Source organism: Schistocerca cancellata, chromosome 7 (genome assembly GCF_023864275.1).
Source record: "Schistocerca cancellata isolate TAMUIC-IGC-003103 chromosome 7, iqSchCanc2.1, whole genome shotgun sequence".
NCBI classification, from domain to species: domain Eukaryota; kingdom Metazoa; phylum Arthropoda; class Insecta; order Orthoptera; family Acrididae; genus Schistocerca; species Schistocerca cancellata.
Window position 1 is genome coordinate 331,442,991 of NC_064632.1, and position 17,109 is coordinate 331,460,099.

General features: G+C 38.9%; 1 protein-coding gene across 3 annotated transcripts in view; it reads left to right on the top strand.

The window, feature by feature from the left end:
* LOC126092050 (uncharacterized) overlaps positions 1–17,109 on the top strand; it is a 206,835-nt gene that overhangs the window by 155,542 nt on the left and 34,184 nt on the right. For all 3 annotated transcript variants that reach the window (XM_049907455.1, XM_049907454.1, XM_049907457.1), the window contains exon 15: positions 14,529–14,674. In XM_049907455.1, the coding sequence (XP_049763412.1) occupies positions 14,529–14,674 (146 nt within the window). The remainder of the gene's footprint in view (positions 1–14,528; positions 14,675–17,109) is intronic.

The following is a 17,109-nucleotide window of genomic DNA, read 5'->3' on the forward strand; positions in this document are numbered from 1 at the left end:
ACAGATATACAAGGGTTTGCTGAAAAGTAATGCCTCTGAATTATTTATGTGAAAACTCCTAAAGCTTTTTAAATAAAACCAACATTATTAACATTGTGCATCCTTATGCTTCACGTCTACATATTTGCAGCTATATGCCACTAGAGGGCTCAGAATTGTAGTAAGTAATGTGGTGGTGTGTAGTGTAACTCTGGCAGTGTGTGAGAAATAGCATGCTGTAATAGAGTTTCGAACTCAATGGGTTAGTATACACATAGGGCACCTTCATCTTGCACATGACAGTGCCCGACCACACACAAGTGCTGCAACATCTAACAACAGACATATTGGGTTCCCTGTCATTGACCACTGTATTAACAGTCCTGATTTGGACCCATCCCATTTTCATCCATTTCCAAAACTTATAGAACACCTTTGTAGATATAACTTTAATAGTGATGAAGCAGTGCAGGAAAATATGAGTTCGTGGCTCCGTCAACAAAGTCAAACATTCTACAGTGACAGTATCAAAAAACTAGTCTCTCGCTGGGGGAAATGTGTTCATTACCAGGGAAGCTATGTCAAGAAGTAAATATGTAGGTATGAAGAAAAGACATAGAATATTAGTAAAGCATTTTAAATGAAAGAAACATTAAGAGTGTTCACAAAAGAAAATTCGGGTGCATTACTTTTCTGCATGCCCTCCTATTTTTCACATACACTTAGCATTTCAGGGATGAATGTAAACAAGTAGTCATTTCTTCCATTGATGTAAGTCATTATGCAGAAGTCAGCTGAATCGTCCTTAGGTTCTCTACAGGTAAATACAAACAATGATCTTAATATAATCCATTTTATGGAATTCACTGAGATGGAAGTTGTTAAAACAATGTTAACTCACAGCTACACATTACAAGTCTCAGATTCTCATCATCATTTGGCCCTCCATATTTAAATCATCAATCAGATGTATGGCATTTTCTCAAAGTACCAATCATAAAAGAAAGTGATCTTTATCAAAAAGTCCTGGTTGAAGTGCACTTACAGTGTTTGCAGCTTTCCATTGTGTGCTGCAGTTTGCAATTTGTTATCATTAGTTGTGGCCAATTGTGTGATAGTATACAGCAGCCAATGAGAATCACTCAATCTTATAATCTTTGGTCGACACAAATATTTGGCTGTTTTACCACGTATGTGATAGTTTACAAGGTGATGGTTGAGATTGGACCTCAAAGAACAACAAAAGCAACATGTATGTTTACAGTCACTTTTATTGTTAGATTTTCTGTATTTTGTAACATATCATGCTTTCTGAGGATGTGATTATAATGGGACCTAATAACGGAAGTTGTTGCGATTCGAAACAAAATACCTGATAACTTCATTTATGAAACATAGGAAATTTTAAAAAAGTAAGGTAATTAATTAATCACATCTTACTCACAATTCATAGAGTCCACTTACCATCATTCATCACACAAACCATCACAAACAGCAGTATGCAATGGAAACTCTGAAGACTGTAAGTGTAAATTTACCGAAGTCGTCATCTTTCCGTAAAATTTCAATCTTGTGTACCACTGTTTTGCCCCATCACTGTACTGCTCATTTGCTAATGTGCCTCCTAAAGCACAACTCACAGTTATTATCTTTGGAATTGGTAAAGAGCAGTTGCTCATAAAAGTGTAAGACATCTGTGATTGAGAGTGTTATTGAGAGTTGACACTCAGCACAAAGCATGCACCTTGTAAAAACACACAAGAAAATCTGCTCCATGCCATCCTTACAATTTTAGCCACTTAAAATCATGATACGGTGTCAAAGTTGGAGCAACAGTAAGAAATACCTAAATATCGTAACACTTAATATAGTGAATTCATATTTCATTAGCATGTTGACTGATAATAAGCACCTTCTAAATGGCAGTTTTATTTGGCTTGTTTATTATTTTCCATTTTACTGCAGTATTTTAAACTATGAGAGACATGAAATTAACAAAACAAACAGTCTACAGTTCTAAATAAGATTTTTTGAGCTCTCAAATGGGAAAAGCATGTGTTTTCTTTACCACTTAATATGCCATCCAAACTCCTTCAATTCAGTGACCACTTACCATGACATTATGGAGGTTATCATAGGTACTTAAACCAGGATCAGGCCAGTTTTTTCACAGTGTGTGTTTATCTCCACACACTTATTTTCATTTTCAATGGGACTGAGGTCTGGACCAAAGATGAGCAGTCAAAAAGAAATATCTAATTGTCTTCTTCAAACTGGGTAGGCATCGTAGCTGACTTGTGTTCAACATTGATTCTGCTGGAGACGGGTTAATCCCTTTGGACATCGTTGATGCACTTATGGAATCATAGCATTGCCTGAAATATGAGAATGCTTGCCGGGCTTAAGTCGGCCATCTATCCTGTGAAGCAAGCTGAAGCGACCCCAGTCTGTACGAACCAGTCTTTGTGCTCACAAGTTGTTATTACTGTCCAACAGACGCAACCCCCTCTAGAAACAGTTGACGGTTGTGCTGCTCCATTATTGTTCCATCAACCACCATAGCCAGTAGAAACTTCCACAACAATCATACCAGTGATGCATGTGCGCTGTGCTGAGATGTATTTGTTAGTGAAAGGAAATCCGTACAGTGGAATTTATGTTTGGCAACATTGCATAGGAAGTAAATAAGGACTGTAAACAAAATATATGAAGTGGATGTGATAGTATATCCAGTATGGAGTGTGATTATGAGAACCACCCATTTGGAAGGAAACACAAAATTTAGAAAGGGAAGTGGAAGAAAGAGGTCATGAAGAAGAGAAATTCAGGACAGTGTTTTGTTTTGCCAATTTCATTTCAAAATTAGTGTTTCATTTTCACACACACACACTCATTTCATACCGGTACACTTGGTAAGTCATAAATATTGACACTTGGCAGTTTTAGGGCTAGTTCTTTGATATTTAAAACATTGAAAACCAAAAAAAATGTATTTATTTCTAACAAGGACGTTAAGTCCAGATCCATATAAGATTTAACCATGTAATTACTGCTTTTACCTACTAACAGCTTTTTGAACTATCTTGCTAATTAATCATAAATTCCCAGGAATTTATGGATTTTGGGAATATTTCATCAATTTTGCATTCCTGGGAATTTTACAACACTAAGAACACACAAGATACGCTGGTGTTAAGTTTAATTGAAAAGAAATGCATCTAGGTCTGGTCAGAATCAAAACTCCACCTGTATATACCATCAAAAATGCAACAATAATAAGACAGTTACCAAGAGTTGTTTGAGAACAGTTTTAAAGGTGTTGAATGCTACTGCCCATACAGTAGGAGACAGTAGAGGGAAACACAGCAACAGGCCACATAAAATTGCAACGGAAATTTAGGACATGATCCACTCTCACTGAGGCAAGTTTCCTTCCAAACAATCCCATTATCGTCAAGGCAAGTCCAAAAGTAAATATTTTGACAACACTTACCTCAGTGTCGCTACACTTTTCACATCATTCAGAGGTAATGTTCTCTATGAAACCAGTACAGTACTCCAGATGAAGTATAAAACTTATAATAAGCTCTTTAGGGAGAATAATCCATATTTATTTCAAAACCAAGAACCAATACCTGTGATACCTGCTGAGAGTGTGAAGTCATATTGAGTGTCAGTGCAACTGATCTTCATAAAGATGTACATGAAGAACACAAACTAATGGTTACAGAGTACAGCATGCTTAAGGTCAAGTATTTGAAGTCGGCCAAACTTGACAACATAAATACCATAGTGCTAGAGTGTGATTACACACGGAACCTGCCTCTGCCTAAACTGAGCATTACTGTGCAATTCTATAAGAGGCTACTGTGACTCTATGTATTTAATGTTCACTGTCACAATTACCAGTCAAGTACAGTTTTTTTGTTCCATGGAGGTTCAGCAGAAAAAAGATTCAAGTTTTGTTTGTTTCTTTTTATATAACTTCATAAGTAGGAAACTCCAGGAACCAAACAATATTAAGACTATTATACTTCTATCAGATTCATGTGGAGGGCAAAATAAAAATATGATCATGGTAGGATTCTATACTTGGCTTTAAGAATCAAACATCACCACCATACAACATGTATTTCCTGTTAGAGGACACTCATGCAGTCAATGCGGCCGTGACTTCGGCCTATATGGAAAAATGCTAAGGAATATTGAAAACATTGGGAATGTGTGCCAATTTATTTCAGTGCTTCAGAGTTGCAGAAAGAATCCAGTGCCCTTTGAGATGGTGAAAGGAATGTATGTTATTGAGCCGTGAACATCAGCTTTATCACCACACTACATCACAAAATTCAAAGGAAATGCACAATTTGGAATACATAATATCCCATTTTATGTTACATGGGAAATGCATTTTATGTCTCTTCTACTTATGCAGAATCATTCAATCCTTACCAAATAAAGAAACGTGGGTGTGTACATTGCCAGTGCGGAAGACGGACATGGTGATGGCGAAGGTGTCTCATGATGGGATTATGGATGCAAAGAAGAAAGATATCTTCGCTCTGCTCAAGTTCCTTCAACATGACAATGCAGAAATGCTGAAGAGTATTGTTGACGGTTATGCATCTGTGACAGATAATGACAGCTCACGATGCGAAACTGACACATGTTCATTAGTAACCACGCATAGACTGATACAAATCATTGTGTCCTATGAATGTTTGAATAAATGCATTTCTTTCACTTTGTGTATGATTATGTTAATACTAGGTTTTAAAAGAGGATTATTATGTGTTGTGTTCATTGGTATATATAATGCCTTTGGGAACACCCTTACAGTGGACTGTTTCTTTGAAAACAGATTGTTTGTCGAATTAAAATAGATTTTATTACTTTATGGTCTGAGTATGATACCTTCAGATTCAATGACTGTTTAATAGTCAAATATGGAAAATGTCATTTTCTTGTTTTGGGGGAAAAAAAGTGTGGTACTGTATCATCAGTTCAAATGTAAGTCATAAACAGTGCACTATTGCGTCATTTATTGTGAAACAACAATACATTCTTTCTATTTGACTAAAATTTCATCCATGTACGAAGGATTGAAATGAAAGAAAGTTCAACATCAAATATTTGATGCTCTGTATCTCATTTCAGTATACTGCAATTAAGTAATTCCAGAGAACACATCTATAGCTGATGTAAAATTACAGTGTAGAATTACGGAACATATTCTCTTCTCTTGCATCATGACTTTATTGAAGGATTAAGATGTTGTCTACAAAAATAAACATGAATTCTACGAGGGCAGTTCAATAAGTAATGCAACACATTTTTTTTCTCGGCCAATTTTGGTTGAAAAAACTGGAAATTTCTTGTGGAATATTTTCAAACATTCCCGCTTCGTCTCGTATAGTTTCATTGACTTCCGACAGGTGGCAGCGCTGTACGGAGCAGTTAAAATGGCGTCTGTAACGGATGTGCGTTGCAAACAATGGGCAGTGATCGAGTTTCTTTTGGCGGAAAACCAGGGCATCTCAGATATTCATAGGCGCTTGCAGAATGTCTACGGTGATCTGGCAGTGGACAAAAGCACGATGAGTCGTTGGGCAAAGCGTGTGTCATCATCGCCGCAAGGTCAAGCAAGACTGTCTGATCTCCCGCGTGCGGGCCGGCCGTGCACAGCTGTGACTCCTGCAATGGCGGAGCGTGCGAACACACTCGTTCGAGATGATCGACGGATCACCATCAAACAACTCGGTGCTCAACTTGACATCTCTGTTGGTAGTGCTGTCACAATTGTTCACCAGTTGGGATATTCAAAGGTTTGTTCCCGCTGGGTCCCTCGTTGTCTAACCGAACACCATAAAGAGCAAAGGAGAACCATCTGTGCGGAACTGCTTGCTCGTCATGTGGCTGAGGGTGACAATTTCTTGTCAAAGATTGTTACAGACGATGAAACATGGGTTCATCACTTCGAACCTGAAACAAAACGGCAATCAATGGAGTGGCGCCACACCCACTCCCCTACCAAGAAAAAGTTTAAAGCCATACCCTCAGCCGGTAAAGTCATGGTTACAGTCTTCTGGGACGCTGAAGGGGTTATTCTGTTCGATGTCCTTCCCCATGGTCAAACGATCAACTCTGAAGTGTATTGTGCTACTCTTCAGAAATTGAAGAAACGAGTTCAGCGTGTTCGTAGGCACAAAAATCTGAACGGACTTCTCCTTCTTCATGACAACGCAAGACCTCACACAAGTCTTCGCACTCGAGAGGAGCTCACAAAACTTCAGTGGACTGTTCTTCCTCATGCACCCTACAGCTCCGATCTCGCACCGTCGGATTTCCATATGTTTGGCCCAATGAAGGACGCAATCCGTGGGAGGCACTACGCGGATCATGAAGAAGTTATTGATGCAGTACGACGTTGGCTCCGACATCGATCAGTGGAATGGTACCGTGCAGGCATACAGGCCCTCATTTCAAGGTGGAGGAAGGGCGTAGCATTGAATGGAGATTACGTTGAAAAATAATGTTGTGTAGCTAAAAGATTGGGGAATAACCTGGTGTATTTCAATGCTGAATAAAACAACCCCTGTTTCAGAAAAAAAAATGTGTTGCATTACTTATTGAACTGCCCTCGTATAAACAGAGATTTTGCTAAACACGGCTCGTTCATGAACTCCACAGCGCCATAGGCAAAAACATCCAGGATCATCGGAACAGTCTTACGAAAATGTAATTCATTCACTAAATAATTTGCTTACAGAACACATGTAAGACTCTTGCTCATTGGTTTGGGACTCTTATCAGGTTGCATTAATAGAATAAATAGAGAAGATCAAATGCAGAACAGCACATTTCGTCTCTTGTTTGTTCAGTTAGCATTATTAGTGTTATGAAGTTAATCAACAGATTACAGCATCAGGTGCTACAAGAGAGGCAGTGTGTGTAAGGTGTGGTTTGTTATTGATATTCTGAGAGCTGTGCTCTAAGAAGGGTCGGGCAACATATTACTTCCTCCCACATAGTGATGTGGGCTAGGCAAATGCCCAGTGGGCAGGACATTTATAAATGGGCATTTGCTCAGAAACTTGCCCAAAGCAATTTTGAATTCCCAATATCTGGACATTATAAAAAATGTACTTTTTAAAGTTTTCGCTGTTAGAATGTGTAATTTACCAATTAAAATAAAGGATAGGCTGAAACTCCCGACATTACATATATCATTCATTCACACACACACAGACACACACTCACACACCCGCACACCACATTGACAGCTGTCTAGTGGTAAGCTGGTATAAAAAAGCATGTCATCACTTGGTAATCCATGCCAAATCTCTAAGTATTATTGAAGAATGATTATTGATAGCAAAATTATTACTGAATGTAGTAAACAGCAGGCATGTGTTACTTTGATAATAAAGTGATTCTTAAATGTTAAACTGTTTTCAGTGGGGGGGGGGGGGGGGGGGATTATTTTTAAGATTTAGCAACATTCGAGACATACTATAGTTTCCTGTTCTGCTTCTTTATGTATGTACTTTCATATGACTACACTGCTGTGAAGATAAAATGATAACATGAACATAAAAAGGAAATAATAACAAAAAATCTGTGACCATCTTGCTGGTAATCTTCTTGATCTGGCCGTACAAGATAGTAACCTGAAGTCTATTGAGATGCTTGATGCTATAGGCTTTGTTTGTGTCATAGCAAGGAACACTGGACTAAATGTTATTTGGGTTAGAGAGATCTTGGCTGATTTTAGGGACAAACAAGGAATCTGGTCCAGCCAATTTGTGTGGCAAGGAGTGAGTTTTCACACAAGATAAAAATAATTGTGTAAATCCTTTATTGTGGTGTCGATGTTCAAGAGGAACTTGTAATTGGCAGAAGTTGCTGTAAAAAATCTGGGAGCACCAGTTACATATGCTTCTACAGAGCATTGCTTCATCACTTTAGGATGGATCCACAAAAAAAAAAAAAAAAAAATCTCACATGAGAGAGAGCTGCAAAACTAACCTGCCTCTCGTGTGACTGGAGATTGATGACTGGTACAAGCAGGAACACAACATGAGCCTGTTGATTCCAATGAAAAACCCATACTAATCAGTCCAAGCAAAGACAAACTGGAAGGGAACCCATCAGTCAATGAGGAATGGGATTCAGGAGAATCTGAGGTTGTCAGAACTTCACGAGTTGTGAAGATCAAAAAACTGTTTGAAAATATTTTTTTTTATTTTCTGTGAGACAGAAACTATTATTCTGCATTGTTGACAACTACGAGGTCTGTCTAAAAAGTATCCAACTTTTGATTTTCCCACACAAAATAGAGACAATAGTGCAGCGCCACTGTATACAGTAAAAGAAAGAGACCTTTATGCACATGCATGAATTTTGTCCTCGCCTTCCAGCACTTTTTTTCTTTTTTATACACTACCCCAAGAATTGGTCTTATTAAAGATGTAAAAAAATGTTTACAGTCCATTGTATTTCCCCTAATAACTATCGTCTAAGTGTCTACGAGCTTTTTCAACTTTGTTCCCAACTACTAAAGAAGCAATGTTGCAAACTCCTTTTCCAATACAAAATATCAGCTTAAAATTTTTTATAAGCACCAATTACCTGTTAATCTTTAAAATGCAAAAATAGCCAGGCGTTCATGAATTTTCCGCTACAGAATATCAGCTTGGATTTTTTTATATGCGTCATTTATCAATTAGCTCTTAAAATGCATAAATGTTGGGCATTTATGGATTTTGGACATTTATCCAGGCATTTATCCTGGGCATTTGCCCCAGCTTATAAACCTCTTGGTATTTTACACCTCTGCTCCCACATATGTCTCACAAAATGCCCATGAAGAGGAATTAGAGCTCATATGGGGGTTTACTGACAGTTGTTTCTAGGTGCCATTCCTGAAGGGAATAGGGAAGGAGAGGAATGATAGTGGTACCAGAAGTTCCCTCTGCCACCCACTGTAAGGTGGCCTGCTGAGTATAAATAAAGGTAACCTGACTATTGCCTACTTTGCCACCCATGTTTTATCTCACACCATGTCTAAGTTGGTAAATTTATCACAAATTATATTTTATTTTGTTTACTTCTGATGACAGAAATTCTTTAATCAGTTTTGCTAACTCATTCTGTACCACTTCTTAAACCCTCTTTAAGACAGAAACTATTACTCTGCATTGTTGACAACTACAAGGTCTGTCTAAAAAGTATCCAACTTTTGATTTTCCCACACAAAATAGAGACGATAGTGCAGCGCCACTGTACACAGTAAAGGAAAGAGACCTTTATGCGCATGCATGAATTTAGTCCTCGGCTTCCAGCATGTCAGTTGCTGCCTGTCGGTCGCTGAGTGAGGTGCTGCACAACGTGTTCGTCGGAATACCAAGTCTCTCAAGATGACTGAACATGTTGAGCAAAGATACTGCATCAAATTTTGTCAAAAGCTTGGTGATTCTCAAAGTGAAACAATTCGTAAGAATCAGCAGGTGTTTGGAGAAGATGCAATGGGTATAACAGTGATAAGCATTCTGGCAGGCCCCAAACTGCTTGCAGTGCAGCTGTTGTGCAAAATTTGGTGATGGCAGATCGTCATTTGACCATGCGGGAGATTGCCCAAGGAGTTGGAGCGAGTAAAGGTGCACATGCAATTTTTCATGATGATTTGAACATGCACTGAGTGGCTGCGAAATTCGTGCCCGAGTTGTTGTCACTGGAACAAAAAGACGTTGCACAGGACCTTCTGGACACCACCAACACCATGATAACTGGAGATGAGTCATGGGTGTACGGGTATGACCCAGAAACAAAAAAGACAGTCATCGCAATGGAAGCATCCCGAGTCTCCAAGGCCGAAGAAAGTGCGGCAGCTGCGAAGCAAAATCAAGGTTATGCTGACTGTCTTCTTTGATGTGTGATGCTGACTGTCTTCTTTGATGTCCATGGAATTGTGCATCACAAATATGCACCAGAAGGACAAACTGTGACAAAGGAGTACTATCAAGATGTTCTCCGGCGACTCCATGACACAGTTCAGTGCAAAAGACCAGACATGTGGACGGTGAAAAACTGGCAACTGCATCACAACAACGCCCCCACACATTCATCCTACTTGATCCAAAATTTCTTGGCCAAACATGGAATTACAGCTGTTTGCCAACCTCCCTACTCTCCAGACATGGCTCCTTGCAACTTCTAGTTGTTTCCAAACTTGAAGACGCCACTAAAAGGATCCCGTTTTGAGAGTAGAGAAGAGATAATGCCTTAACACAACAATGGAGCTGAACACCATTCCAAAAGAAGGCTTCCAGAGGTGTCTCCAGCAGTGGAAGGTTCGGTGGGCTAAGTGTGTGCAAGCACAAGGGGCCTACTTTGAAGTGGATTAGGGTCCCAACCCCATCAGGTATTCGAAATATTATTTCTGGCCAATGGTCGGATACTTTTTAGGCAGGCCTCGTAGTCATGGAATCGTCCACTCCTTTTTGATACTTTCTCTTGCCACATTGGGGCATTTCTGTGGGCTGCTTGTCACTATTATCCTTATAAACAATCATTAACAGCTCATTTTAATGAGTTTTGCAACCATTTCTGCAGCTGAACTTAAATTAGTTCTTCTCTTAAACCAAACATCCCCTCTTACTCCTGTTCAACTCACAGGTTATACATTCTCAAAGATCAGTTGTGTCCCTCATAATGGGGACGGTGTGGGAGCATATGTTCTCTCTGACCTGCAGTAATAAGTGCATTGGATCTAATGATGTAATAGGAGCAGCGTTCTTGTTTCTCAAAGTAAATATATCTGTTCAGAATTTTTTCTCTGGCTTATCAATAAAGCACGAAAAATAGTTGTTGTACCATCCTCCCATTCGTCTTGGACCTCACAATTGTCACAGTATGAGTATGTAAAAATTATGAGAGACATAATATAAAGTTCCAGTTAAATCTCTCTCTGCAGAAAATTTATGGAAACTGTTCCACTCTTTGTTATAACAATGTTATGTAAGGAAAATCCAGGATGGAATGAAAAGGTAAGTTACTACTCACCTCATAGTGAAGGTGCTGAATCGCAGGTAAGCACAACAAAAAGACTGTCACAAATAAAGCTTTTGGTCAATAAGGTCTTTGTCAAAAATTCACACACACACACACACACACACACACACACACACACACACACACAGGACTGCAATCTCAGGCACCTGAGGCCACACTGCAAGCAACAGCACCAGTGAATGATGGGAGTGGCGACTGTATGGGGGTAAGGAGGAGGCTGGTGGGTCGGGGGGGGGGGGGGGGGGGGATAGTAGGGTATGGGTGGCGGGCAGTGAAGTGTTGCAGGTTAGGCCGGTATTACACTATAAAATTTCTTTGTCAAAGGTGTGATCAAATATTCCGTCAAATATATTTTACAAAAATCTTTGACGTAGCGCTAGAAGGGCAGGGTGTATACGACCCGGGAGATCCGGGAAAAACCCGGGAATTTTTTCATCCCGGAGAAAACCGGGAAATACCCAGGAATTGTTTAGAATTCTGGGAATTTTTCATTGTTTTAGTTTTCAGTTAAATTTTGGTGATTTTGACTAGTAAGAACCAATACTCTTAACAAAGGATGTTGCTATATCCCGCTACTGCAGAATAATACTGCAGCAACAAAACATGAACGAGAGAAAAAAAAAAGAAAATAAAACTTAAGTTGCGAAGGAAATGCGCCACATACAACAACAAAACTGCTCATACAAGCGTCTGCCAACAGCAAAGTTCGGCAAAGGCTTTAGGAAGACTGCAGTGCTTCATAACATGCGCAGTTGAGTCGTGTATGAGTAGTATCTACTCCCGCTTTTGGTTACAGAAGTGTGACTGGGCACCACTACTTAATATTGCCCCTGTTCAGAAATAATCGTAGATCGGGGCTGATGCACAGAGCAGTCAGAGTTGAGGTGGGTCGTCTCCACGTGACCTGTGTTTATGTTCAGTGATTTTGTTGTTTCCTCTTCGTCTATTGCCCTCACGTTAAACGAGAACAAAACGGATTTTTGTGTATTTTGTTAAAATACGTTCGCATAGTTACAGATGGCCAAAATATGTTATTAGTTTCAGATATTATTTCCACCTTTCTGACAGTGAAGCATTAATCGCCTTGCGGAACAATGAAGTTATTTTTGCCGGTTTGCTAAAGAGATTTGGCTTTCATTAATCTTTTCTGCTGAGGAAGTATTTAATTTCACACTATTTGCTAGTTTCAACTGTTCGCTGCATTTCAAGTGCACGTATGGCATTATGGGGGGGGAAAAAAAAGAAAACATATCTGGGTGAAACCATGGGTTTTACAATGACACGATAAAAGCATTCAACAAAACTTGTTACGTGGGATTATAGTGGAGGACATCAAGTCATACATCAATTACTTAAGAATGGATCAGCATACATTTCTGTATGTGCTCAGTGAAGTGTATCCTGATATCACAAAGCACAATATTCACTTAAGAACTGTAACTACAGCAAGGCCTTAGATCTGATCAAATATTGGACAACATTTAACAAAGTTCCCTACTACACCATCAAATATCTTTGACAAAGAAATTTGATAGTGTAATACTAGCCTTAGACGGAGGGCAGGGGAGGGAGGGGGGTATCGGAAAAGGAGAGAACTAAAAAGACTGGGTGTGATGGTGGAATGAGGGCTTTGTATTGCTGGAATGAGAAAAGGGAAGGGGCTGGATGAGTGAGGACAATGACTAACGAAGGTTGGTTACGGGAACGTAGGATATATTGCAGGGAAACTTTCCCTGCAATATAAACTTTCCCTGCAATAGATCCTACATTCCCGTAACCCTCCAGGCCTCAACCTTCATTAGTCATTGACCTCACCCATCCCGGCCCCTTCCTTGTTCTCATTCCAGCACCCCCTCCTCACCTCTCGACTGCCCTCCATCTAACATGCAGCACTTCGCTGACCACCACCCATACCCTACTATCCCTCTCCATCCTTACCCCACCCAGTCCCCACTCCCATCCAGCAACTTGTGCTGCAGCAGGGAGTGTGGCGTCAGTTGCCTGAGAGTGCAGTCATGTGTATGTAATTTGCATGTTTATGAATTCAGTGCGCACACGTCAGAAAGACATGAATGCCACACTAATCCCTTGCCTACGTGTCAGGGTGCATATACCAGCACCAAAGTCGCACTATGAGTGCATTTATAGAGCAACAGTGCCCTCAAATGGAAACTTTTTGATCACACCATATATTTCTGGATCCAAGCCCTCACATGCCACACAAAAACACCCTAGTAGACATAAAACAAATAAAGAAGAGAGTTAAAGTAATACTGCTCTGGTTCTTTCTGCTCATGATGTGAAATTCTTAATGTGCTCCATGCAGATGCCAAAGAAAAATCTCACCTAATCACAAAAACCATGATGCCCTACAAAAGGACTGTTTGATATCCCATGGCAAGGTATAAGCTATGGGCTGACATTAGATGCTAAAGTACAGAAAGGCACTTCGTGTTAAATCTGAGGGAGCTTCTTCTCGGTGAATAACTATGGAGCTGTGTCAGGTAGGAAACAAGAGAGACTCTGCACATAGAAGAGTCAAGAAAAATCCAACGTACGAACTTTATAAAGTATGCAGGAAACTGGGAAAGTGAAGCGAAGGTGTGCAACATGTAAATCACAAATGAGTGGTCTGTTGTAGATAGTGAGCCCAGGCCTGCAGCACTGAAAAAACTAGTCAGCTTTAGCATAGGAAAGGCAAATTCTGATGTTATTTGAGCCTCTACAGATGAACCTAACAACTTTTTCTCAACTGCACTAATTTCTCAAGTTGCAATAAATTATCAGCCTTAAGGCAACGCCTTAACTACAGACATCAATTTAGCATGTTAATAGAAACCAAGCTGTGTGATCATATGTTGGTCAGCCTATTACCGACAGTTTCAAAGCCTTGAAATACATTGTTTGTGAACAGTTGACAGTTTCCTTAAAAGTTGTATCATTTGTTATTAACATAAATCAAGCTTCCGAAAACACCATAGTTCAGCAATTTCATTAATCAAAGTGACTGATGACATCAGACATGCCATGGAGAGGCTCACAGTGATCATTTTAACACTGTGACATAATTTTCATACATTCTGTTTTCTTCATCAGTTTCTTAAATTGTGGGGTCCTCACTGACTCTCATAACATATCAAATACATGTCCCTTTCCTAAACACTAAATCTTTCTCCATCTCCTCCATTAGAGAGAGAGAGAGGGGGGGGGGGGGATTTTTCTTGATCAGCCACTCAGGTAGATATGTGTTCTGCCTCATTGTAAAATAATCTTCACTTTGGACACATGATCATTTTGAAGTCTCATGGTGGCAATTTCATTGTTTGTTAAATATATAACTATTCAATCTTACTAAATTTCTTACTGAGAAGTTTAAGATAATGGGAATCATGAGAATCATAAAGCTAGTAACAGTGTTAGTGTCTACGTTTATGTCTTGCAAGTATTTTGATTTTTTTTATTTTCTCATTTCGTTGCAGATTCATCTTTCATGAGAGCATGAGCATGAAGCTTGAAAACAAAGTAACATTTCCACTGTCTGGCCTCACAGTGACATCACCATATGTGCTACACCATGGTGTGACACTTCCATACAATCTCTATGCCTGTGTCTGTCACTTTGGAGGTAAGTAAAGACATTTTAGAACAGTATCACTTTCATATAATAAGTGTACTTCAATTATTTGAACAAGAAAGTTTTAGCAGTATGGTCTGGAAACAGTGCCTCAGTAAATTCTAATTTTTTTTGCTGTAATACTGTTGCATATTGTGATAGCTGTAAGCATTATCCAAGACCAAAATAATTTAGGAAAACTATGTTAATTAAATACTGTTAAGATAATGCAAAGAGTGGAAACTTCATTTCAGCGAAAGAAAAAAATCTGATAAAATATAATGTACATCTAAAGCAGTCTTTTGCATAGTAAAAGACTTTTATCTGCAAAGCTGCCCATCATATTTGTCATAAATAACAACAAAATGTGTAACACATGACATTGTTTCAGCAGATTCAGAACAATTTTCTAATTTACTAGGATTCCACGTAAGTGATCACAATTTATCCTCCCTTTCAAAGCCCATCCGGCCAACCAGGTTCAGGTTTCGTGTTTTTCTTAAATGTAATGCCTGTTGCAAATGTCAGCAGAATGATTTATTTGAACATAATGTGTCCACTTTTTCTGTCATACATCTTTTACATTTCCGGCTTTTATTACATCTCTAATGACCTATCGCCCAGGAGACATCATAAATCCCAGTCTTCCTTTCTAGTCATTCATTGCTTTCTAAGTAAGTCTTTGCATGTCTTTATTTAACAGTAGAGTGTGTGGAACAAATTGATGTCTCACTATTACCCAGCATTAACTTTTTTTTCCCATGGCAACAAGAAAAACTAATGAAGTGTTTATGATATATGACCAGCCTCCTCCTCTGAATATTAAAAGAAAATGATGAAGGGGAAATGGGCAACAAATATAAAATGTGTTATGAAAAAAAAATTCTCCTTATAAACACAAAGCAAGAATCATATGTGTGGTATCAAGATAGACTGTTTGATCTATTACTTTTATTTTAAAAAGAACTGTACATTAAAACCCCCCTTTTACACTTTTCAAGGGACTTGAGAAAGTGGCATAAACTGCGGGAAAATGTAAAATGTGGGAAATGACTTTTTTAAGTTTACCTGCTTATGTATGGGGCCCCCTTTCCATTTTCGTATTTTTTTTTATAATATGTGTAGATAATAAGCAACAAAATACTCATCAGGGAATGATTATTATTCAATAAAGGGTATCTGATTTTAGTGCTATGTTTAGCAGGTGACATGACATTCACCAACACATTAGCACAACAAAGTGCATTAAAAGTAACGCAAACTACACGGCCGCCATGTTGATCTATTGCAAAGCTAAAGTGATCAGTGTATACTGCATTAAAGATCTCTCTAAACTGCACCATTTTTAGTGTAATTTTTCTGCGAAACTGATGTCAGCAGATGTATGCAGTACCAGCCACTTATCTTGCTGCTTTTGATTTTTTTATATATAGGTGCATGAAATATTGTAAAGTGCGTTAAATATCTGTCACTGCAGCCTTTGTTTCACACTCACTGGCTTAGTCAGCTCCCAGCCAGGGTATTTTAAGCACACATTTAAGAAACATTAATATGCAATTTATATTTATTATACTGACCTTTAATTTGATTGGTCTATAAATGTGATGTGAACAAATGGGTACAGTAGTTACTACCTTTTTGTCATAAATATCCAAAATTGTGGGTTGTTTTAATTTTGTTTGATGAATTTTTTCAATGTGGTTTTCAAGTTCATAAACACAATGGAAAACCCTGTCATAACATCTGCAGCTGAAATATATTTTTTAATTGTTTCCACTGCTGCATTAACAATTGCAAATGAGGTAACCTCATTGTCCTCATCACTATCACTGTCACTGTCTCTTTCACTTCCTGCATTTTTTTGTGTGTGAAAGTCGATCACCTCATCAACAGAAACACTCACCACAGTGACAACATCATTGTCAATGTGTAAGAAATTGTGAACTGGATGCTGCGGCTGCAGATTTTCCCATGATGAAGCAAGCAGTTTCTCACCGTTGTTACTAACTAACACTCACGTCTGGTGCGTCAGATCCATTTCTGTCGTCAGCTTCGATGAATCCCGCTTTTTGGAAGCAGTTGGAGATGGTGGCTGCCGTAACTTCTGTCCCTGCCTTCGCAATATAATGCAAAGCATCTAAAATTGGTGTTTTAAGGGAGGCTGGGTCTTCCCCAACTTCCATCAAAGTTAATGCCTTCTGCACAATTGCCTTCCTGTAGTGTGTTTTGAAGGCGTGGATTATGCCCAAATCCAAAGGCTATAATTTGCTTGTGCAGTTTGGTGGCAGAAACTCTAATTGCACGTTATAGGGCACTGTAGTTCGTTGGCAGTGTTTTTATGTTTTTAGAACACCGTGGTTTTTATTGCCGATCACAAATGGTTTAATTTTTTTGGAACCATCCACGTTTGTGCCTAACATTACTGTCAGGTGAACTTTACTGTGTTT